The sequence below is a fragment of the Zeus faber genome, assembly GCF_960531495.2.
Source record: "Zeus faber genome assembly, chromosome: 11".
Classification (NCBI taxonomy): domain Eukaryota; kingdom Metazoa; phylum Chordata; class Actinopteri; order Zeiformes; family Zeidae; genus Zeus; species Zeus faber.
Window position 1 is genome coordinate 32,101,918 of NC_137205.1, and position 9,216 is coordinate 32,111,133.

At 51.3% G+C, this 9,216-nt stretch overlaps 1 protein-coding gene across 1 annotated transcript in view; it reads left to right on the forward strand.

Moving 5' to 3' along the window:
* Positions 1-7,889, forward strand: part of LOC307236422 (GTP-binding protein 1-like) — a 21,459-nt gene extending 13,570 nt beyond the window's left edge. The window contains exons 8-14 of the mRNA XM_080008841.1: positions 304-448; positions 548-730; positions 1,319-1,454; positions 3,113-3,291; positions 5,834-5,974; positions 6,145-6,195; positions 6,614-7,889. Coding sequence (XP_079864967.1) covers positions 304-448; positions 548-730; positions 1,319-1,454; positions 3,113-3,291; positions 5,834-5,974; positions 6,145-6,195; positions 6,614-6,733 — 955 coding nt within the window. The 3' untranslated portion in view covers positions 6,734-7,889. The remainder of the gene's footprint in view (positions 1-303; positions 449-547; positions 731-1,318; positions 1,455-3,112; positions 3,292-5,833; positions 5,975-6,144; positions 6,196-6,613) is intronic.
* The last annotated feature ends 1,327 nt before the right edge of the window (positions 7,890-9,216 follow it).

The following is a 9,216-nucleotide window of genomic DNA, read 5'->3' on the forward strand; positions in this document are numbered from 1 at the left end:
ATGCCAGCGCTGAGCGTGGAGGTGACCGGGTGGTGCGATGGTGTCCATGTGTCGGGTGTCGTTTTGGAACGCCTCATAACCGACTGGTGGGAGTTGACTGAGGGATGAGTCGGGGGTGTGCTCCAGTCTCCATCTCAACTCTGCTTATTATGGGATATTTTGATCATATGAGTTCTCAGATGTTTATTTGCTTTGACGCTTTACGGCACTGGATGAATGTTGACATGTGATAATAAGATGAGATGGTTGTCATCCAACGTGCGAAGAGCCCTCCCCCCTCCTCCCCCCTCCCTCCGCCCGCAGGGTGTGCCCCGTCTTCCAGGTCTCCAACGTGTCGGGGGAGAACATGGAGCTGCTCAAGATGTTCCTCAACCTGCTGTCGTCCAGGACGTCGTACCGCGACGACCAGCTGGCCGAGTTCCAGATCGACGACACCTACTCAGTACCGGTACACACACACACACACACACACACACACACACACACACACACACACTTGTACTGGTATCAAAGTGAGGACCCGTGTGACACCACCCTCACCCTCCAGGGCGTCGGCACCGTGGTGTCGGGGACGACTTTGCGCGGCCTGATCCGTCTGAACGACACCATGCTGCTGGGCCCCGACCCCCTGGGGAGCTTCCTGCCCATCACCGTCAAATCCATCCACCGCAAGCGGATGGCGGTGAAGGAGGTGCGCGGCGGCCAGACGGCCTCCTTCGCCCTCAAGAAGGTGCGAGCGGAGCGTCCGGGGCCGACCGGGACGCTATGACGGCTGCTGCTACGTCACCGCAGCTGCTTTTCTCCGTCATGTCATTGTCTCGTGTTAATTCGGTGTGGAAGCAAACGGCACCTCCACCTTTTTTAAAAGGAATGAACAAAGACGACGTAGGCAGAATTACAATGACTGAACAAAACACACGTTCCCATAGTTGACGGAGGAAAGAAGATGATTTTGAGGAAGGTTCCTCACAGGATGGAAGCAGCGCTTTCAACATTAAACATGTCAGATGTCAGGACGCTCATGTGACGTAGTGATGCGGTGATGTGATGTTGTGATGTGACGTAGTGATGTGACGTAGTGATGTGATGCAGTGATGTGACGTAGTGATGTGACGTAGTGATGTGACGTAGTGACCAGATGGGACAGTAGCTCATCTTCCACCCCCTCCTGGTGGAACCTGGAGATAAAGTTGTGTCCAAAGAACATTTCCCTACAGGTGGTGCAGAGATCACGGTGTTGGGAGATGTTGTCCTCCTCCACCTCCTCCACCTCCGTTTATCTTTCCTCTCCTCCTCCACTCCTCCTCCACCTCCGCAGATCAAGCGCTCCTCCATCAGGAAGGGCATGGTGATGGTCTCGCCGCGGCTCAGCCCTCAGGCCACGTGGGAGTTTGAGGCAGAGATCCTTGTTCTGCACCACCCCACCACCATCTCCCCTCGCTACCAGGCTATGGGTGGGTGCAACACACACACACACACACACACACACACACACACACACACACACACACACACACACACACTCTGTAATTAGCCAGGTACCGTTACACAGACATGAGTTGGTACGTTTGGCAGCTCCATCATGGAGGTTTGGTTCTTCCTTCACTGGAGAGGTCGACGTTTACACCGATCAGTTTTCAGTATCATTATCGGGTCGAAATCGGCCAAAACCAACGGCTGGGGTGGAGGTCGGGTGGGGTCGGGTGAGGTGGGGGTGGGGTGTTGGAAATAACACCTTGGGCTGATGAATCCCAAACGCTGCGGTGGAAGGTGGTGGATCCACAGCTTATTCACGACGTGGTAAAGTAGCAGCAACACAGCCTGACGTAGCGTAAAGGGAGGTGACGTGGTAAAGTAGCAGCAACACAGCCTGACGTAGCGTAAAGGGAGGTGACGTGGTAAAGTAGCAGCAACACAGGCTGATGTGGTTAAGTAGCAGCAACACAGCCTGACGTAGCATAAAGGGAGGTGACGTGGTAAAGTAGCAGCAACACAGCCTGACGTAGCGTAAAGGGAGGTGACGTGGTAAAGTAGCAGCAACACAGCCTGACCTAGTGTAAAGGGAGGTGACGTGGTTAAGTAGCAGCAACACAGCCTGACGTAGCATAAAGGGAGGTGACGTGGTAAAGTAGCAGCAACACGGGCTGATGTAGCGTAAAGGGAGGTGACATGGCAAAGTAGCAGCAGCACAGCGTGATGTAGCATAAAGGAAGGTGACGTAGTAAAGTAGCAGCAGCACAGCGTGACGTCGCATAAAGGGAGGTGACGTAGTAAAGTAGCAGCAGGGGCAGCAGCACAGCGTGACATAGCATAAAGGGAGGTGTGGAACAGTTTGGGCGTGGTTCTGTTTTGAAGTTTCCATCATGTTAAAATGAACAGCTTGGTTGTAGTTTGAGGTAAAACAATGGGTGGATGCTTCAAGGAGCGATAAACACTTTTGACCTTTTCATCATGGAGGTAATGATGATGTCACGACACCGTCAGCGTTTAGATCACTTCCTTATGAGCCTCCATCACGATGCGTTCAGACTGCACCCGGGTACGAACCCCCGGGAAAAATGATGGAGTTAGGGCGGTGCGCCTCATGGAAGTGCGTCAGTCAATGAGCAACTGCTAGTGGAGGTGGTGGAGGTTGCTCCACCCTCCTCCACCTAGATCATAAACCTTGAATATAAAAGACTGAAATGGGTGGAGAAATGTAAACATTATCATGCATTTGATCCAGAAGCAGCGCAGCTTCCTGTTTACAGGTCAATCTGCTTCAAGATGGCGGTGGTGCTGACGTAGCGCAGCGTCGGTGCTGCGCCCGTGTTCATGTTTGATGTTTCAACAAAATAAATGAAATTCAATTGAAACGGTGCCGATGTCCACGCTGCAGCCACCCTCCACCTCCACCTCCACCTCCTTCAAAGTGTGGATGGTTTCCATGGCGACGCTCGTCTCACCCAGGGCTGAAACTTTTCATGTTTGTTTTACATTTAAAACTTCAGTGTTTGAATTTAAAAGCTGAAATTACTAAGAAACTGAAATCACCACTGTCATCCTGTCTGTCTACCCCCTTCCCTCCCTGTCTCTCTCCCTCTTCCTGTCTCTCTCCCCCTCTCTCTCTCAGTGCACTGTGGCAGTATACGGCAGACAGCCACCATCCTCACCATGAGCAGGGACTGCCTGCGGACGGGCGACAAGGCCTCCGTCCACTTCCGCTTCATCAAGACGCCCGAGTACCTGCACTGCGAGCAGCGGCTGGTGTTCAGGGAGGGCCGCACCAAGGCCGTGGGCACCATCACCAAGGTAACAGAGAACCTGCGGGCGGGGCTCACCCCTCTGCTGGAGGTGCGGCTCCATCCTTGACTCAGTGGTTTCATGCGGTAGATGGGTGGAGATGAGAGGAATCCATATTTCAAAACGGAGATGAGAGGTGGAGAGACAGAGGTGGAGAGATGTTTATTGTATCTAGTGTGAAGGTGTGATGGTTCGAGTCCAATCCAGCAGTAACAACAGAACATTACTATTATTATAATAATAATTATTATTATTATTATAGTATTGGTGATAAATAATCTAGCCACTGGGGATGCACAAGCCCAGGTATCATCAGTGCCGGTCACAAGCCCGGGTGAATAGAGAGGGTTGTGTCAGGAAGGGCATCCGGCGTAAAAACCATGCAAATCAAACATGCGGACAACAAATGTGATTTCCATACCGGATCGGTCGAGGGCCGGGTTAACAACGACCGCCACTGGTGCCGTTAGCCAACCGGGTGCCAGCGGAAAGTGTGCTACAGTGGTGGAGAGCGTCCCCAAGGGAGAGAGAGTGGTCGTTGGAGCAGATCTCAATGGGCATGTTGGCCAAGGGACCAGAGACGTAGGTGACGAGAAGGTGACGGGTAGGTATGGTGTCAAGGAGAGGAATGTGGAAGGACAGATGGTGGATTTCACCAAAAGGATGGATTTGGCTGTTGTGAATAAGTATTTCAAGAAGAGGGAGGAACACAGGGTGACATACAAGAGTGGAGGAAGGTGCACACAGGTGGACTACATCTTATGCAGGAGGTGCAGTCTGAAAGAGATTAGTGACTGCAAAGTGGTGGTAGGGGAGTGTGTTGCTAGGCAGCATCAGATGGTGGTCTGTAGGATGACTCTGGAGGCCAAGAAGAGGAAGAGAGTGAAAGAAGAGCCAAAGATAAAATGGTAGAAGTTGAAAAAGAAGGAGGGCTGCATGCAATTTAGGGAAGAGGTAAGGCAGGCAATAGGTGGGAATGAACGGTTACCAGATGACTGGGAAACAACTGCAGAAGAGGTGAGGGAGACGGCCAAGAAGGTACTCAGTGTATCATGCGGGAAGAGGAAGGAAGACAAGGACTCTTGGTGATGGAATGAAGAGTGGAAAGGCAGTTGGCACAGATGACAAACCTGGGGAAGCATGGAAATGTTTAGGTGAGATGGCAGTGGTGTTCCTAACCAGACTGTTTAACACCATCCTGGAAAGGGAGAGGATGATGGAGGAGTGGAGAAGAAGTTTACTGGTACCATCTTCAAGAATAAGGGAGACGTACAGAGCTGTAGTAACTACAGGGGAATAAAGTTGATCAGCCACAGCATGAAGCTGTGGGAAAGGGTAGTGGAGGCGAGGTTAAGAGGAGAGGTGGGGATCAGCGAGCAGCAGTATGGTTTCATGCCAGTAAAGAGTACTACAGATGCCATGTTTGCTTTAAGAACGCTGGGGGAAAAGTACAGGAAAGGCCAGAGGGAGTTGCACTGCGTCTTTGTGGATTTAGAGAAAGCATATGATAGGGTGCCGAGAGAGGAAGTGTGGAATTGCATGAGGAAGTCGGAGGCGGCAGAGAAGTAGGTAAGAGTGGTACAGGATATGTATGAGGGCAGTCAGACAGTAGTAAGGTGTGAAGTAGGCGTGACGAAGGCATCAAAGTGGAGGTGGGACTGCATCAAGGATCAGCTCTGAGCCCTTTCTTGTTGCAGTGGTGATGGACAGGTTAACAGATGGAGGAGAGCCTGGATAAGTGGAGGCTGCGTTAGAGAGAAGAGGAATGAAAGTCAGCAGGAGTAAGACACAATACATGTGCCTGAATGGGAGGGAGGGCGGAGAAAAGCTGAGAATGCAAGGAGTGGAGGTGGAGAAGGGGGATGAGTTCAAGTACTTGGGGTCGACCGTTCAAAGCAGCAGTACAGGCAGTGTTGAGTGGGTGGAGAAGAGACAACAGGGAGGGTGGAGCGGGTGGAGAAGAGTGTACAGGCAGGGTGGAGCGGGTGGAGAAGAGAGTACAGGCAGGGTGGAGTGGGTGAAGAAGAGTGTCCAGAATGATCTGTGACAGAAGGGTTCCAGCCAGAGGGAAGGGGAAGGTGTACAGGACGGTAGTGAGAGCAGCCATGTTGTACAGTTTAGAGGCGGTGGCACCGACTAAAAGGCAGGTGGATGAAGTGGAGGTGGCAGAGTTGAGGATGTGGAGGTTTTCATTGGGAGGGACAAGGATGGACAGGATTAAGAATGAGGACGTTAGAGGGACAGCTCAGGTTGGACAGTTTGGTGGAAAAGTGAGAGGCCAGATTGAGATGGTTTGGACACGTGTGGAGAGATGAGTTACATTGGGAGGAGGAGGCTGAGGGTGGAGCTGCCAGGCAAGAGGAAAAGAGGAAGCCAAAGAAGCTTGATGGAGGTGCTGAGGGAGGACATGCAGGCGGGTGGTGTCAGGGAGGAAAATGCACAGAACCCAAGGTGTTGGAGGCAGATGAACCGCTGTGGCCACCACTAACGGGAGCAGCACAAAGAAGTATTGTTGATAAATGTTTTATTCATATATTTTATGTGTTTTCAGCTCCTTCAATCCACCAACAACTTTCCATCCAACTCCAAACCTCCTGAAATCAAGATGCAGTCGACCAGGAAGGCCCCGCCCCGCAGGGACCACCACGAGGACGCCGCTGCCGCGGTGCGCAGTGCCAGCGCCGCACAGCAGGTGGGAGCGAGGCGCTGATTCAGGAAAGATGGAGTGGTGGTGGGGGGGGTGTCCGCTGAGGACGCCAAAACCCGACACCCCGAGGGACACGCCCTCATTGACTGAGCACAAAGCGCACATCGTCCCCTCACCTCCCTCTTTCCTTTCTCTCTGCGGCGTGGCCGCTTCAGGACGAGGAGGACGAGGACCCTCAGGTAAAAGAGGGCAACAAGGAGAACAAGGTACAGCGGTGCGATTCACACAAGGTCTTACAAGGATGCTCCAGTTTTTTGGAGGGTTGCCAGGTATTGACTGAACTGGCAACCCTGCTCGTAACGACACACCATGCATCTCCCACGCTGGAAGGCGGATTTCCCCCTTCCAGCATCCAGGAGCTAGGCTAGTGGATCCCATCTGCAGCCGTGCGTTGAGCTAAGCTAGCACAAATTCACACTCTGTACTTGACACACAGGGATGAATCTGGGTGAAAACACTGGAGTTTTCCTTCTGATTTATAGCATGTTGGTTAGCATGTTGGTTAGCATGAGATGGTTTTACCCCCCGACACTCGTCCTTCACAGGAATGAGAGGTTGGAGTCAGTTTAACTCTACCATGTCCATCCATGCTCCTCCACACTCCCAATCCTGTTTCTTCTGCAGCAAAAATCGGGTGGAGGCGGTGGGCGGAGGAGAGGCGGTCAGCGGCACAAAGGAAAAGGCCAAAACAGCGGCAGCTCCACAGCAGCGCCCTCCTCGTCAGGCAGCACCGGGGGGAGTTGAACTACCAACCAACCAACCAACCAACCACACTCGCTCCCCGCTCCGTCACATCGTACATGCAAGCTCCTCCACCCTACACCCAAAATCTCCCTCCGTTTTGCAGCCCCCACCACAGCGGAGACGAGTCGCTTGGTTGAAAAGAGAAGTTCTGTTTCCAAAATGTTTGTTTGATTCAGTTCGGTCAAATTGGACGAAAACATCCTGAACGGTGTCTTTACCAAACTGACCCGACGTCCCACTAATGAAGCAGAGGACCCCCTTGACGCTCCTGAGGGACCTCCTGAGGGGCCCCGGACCCCACGTTGAGACCCACTAAACTAGCATTTACTGCACCAAATCTGTGTTTAGTATGTGAAAAGTAACAGGATGACCAACTACATCTGGTGGAACATGGTCTGCACGCGCTGCAGGTATCCCATGATGCGGTTTGTTGTCATGACAACGTGCAGAAGGGAAGTGGAGCGGCTACACGACGACCTGCTTTGTAGAGAAGCTTGGTTCACGCTGCAGGACTGGAGCAGCTGCTGCTTCCTGTTTGCTGTTCTTGTTTTCTGGCACAACGTTGTGGATGTTTTGGGCGTAGAAGGTGCGGGTGGAGCCGTAAACATGAGGTAGCGGGTGGAGTCACCCAACGAGCAGCTGGAGCCCCAAACGTTCCCTGTTTGTAATGTCAATATATAATAAAGTTGTTGCTGAGCGGAGCGGACGACAGGATTTTATATTTATCTGTTTGTGGAACCTTCACACCTGCTCTTAACACCCGACTTCTACGTCACTCATCGTTGTTTGCATGTCGACCAATAAAATACAATAGAACCTGTGGATCTGCTTCTTTTTACTCCACAGATAAATGTTGGACTTCCACGCAGAAGGGACGGTGTTGTGGTGTTTTTATATAACAGAAGATATTTCAACCAGGTCCTCAGTGTAAACCATCCCTGAGCTTCACTCAATGGCACGGTGTGGCAGTGCATTGCACTGCTGCCTCACAGCAAGAAGGTCCTGGGTTCGATTCCCGCCTGGGGCGCTGTTGGCACCGTGCTCCGGTGGGTTATCTCCCAAACAGGAGCCTTTCTGTGTGGAGTTTGCATGTTCTCCCCGTGCTCACATGGGGTTTCCTCCACCTCACGTCAGTAAGGACCTCCACCAAAAACATGCACCCATCATGGTCTGACCAGCGATGGACACTTATCACCTGGTCCCCGGGCGCGTCCACGTACGCTGCCCACTGCTCCTGGCTGTGCCCCCGGAGGAAGGACAAGCCAGGATGGTTCAATGCAGAGGAACCATTTCACCAGCACCATCAAAGTGTGTGTGTGTGTGTGCAAGCATGTGTTGTAGTGTGGTGTGACAATTAAAGACTGTTTCTTCTTCTTCTTTCAAACCAAAGTGTCCTGTTTAAAGATCAGATCCAGAGTCAGTTGTGACACCTGCATGAGGAGCAGTGTGGGACGACTCTGGGACTCTTGAGTCGTCGTCCAAATGATCCGTTGGTTTCAGGGTCTGGAACGTAACTGTTCCGAGTAACGTACAAATTGGACTTTAAGACAAAAACAGAACCGGTTCTTAACCCGGGGACTACCTGTTTACAATCTAGTTGACTGCCCTGAACCCCTCCACAACGATGCACATTTAAGGGTTGTCCCTGCTGCAGGACGCCTGCGTCGGTCTCAACAACCTCACGGTCAGAACCATTACATTGTTATTTAACGTTGACTCCCTGAACGATGCGTTCTTGCACTTTCTGCAACACCTGTAACATGAACTCAACAGTGACTTCATCAACCACGCCCTTTTCTACAACCTGCCACTCAAACGTTTGAAGCTTGAACCAGCGATGACATCAACTTCAGACAGCGTAAGTGTCTCTGCAGGAAGCTGCTGCTCTGCTGAGCGACGACGGAGGTGGAACGTCGAGGACGGAGGCGGAACGTCGAGGACGGAGGCGGAACGTCGAGGACGGAGGCGGGGGTTTGGTCGAGCTTCTTGTATTTAATGAGCTTCCTCCCGTAGGAGCTCGGGGAAGCTCAATACACAAATAAATAAAAGTTTTACATTTCATCATTTCTGTTAACATTTCACATTTTAATTATTTAATAACTGAATTATTTACACAAATCGTCCTCCGTAGACCACAGCGTCTGAATATTAATGGAAATTTAAGGTTTCAGTTTTTGGTTTTTGGAAACTTCTCATGTTTCCACTTTGTCGTTCTGGGTTATTGGATGTCGCTGGTTTCAAATGACATCCAGGACAAAGTGAAGGTCTCCACGCTGTGCACAACCAGCTTTGTTCAGGTTTTCAGTTCAATTTCTCCTGAAAACACATTTCTATTAAAGTCATTTTTATTTAGTATTTGTCAAATCCAAGTGAAGCAACACCTCCCACCTTCAACAGGATTCATTGACAACTCAAATAGAATTAAAACACAACTTGTACAATAAAGCAGGTGTAGAAGACGACGCTGAACAAGCAGCTGTTTG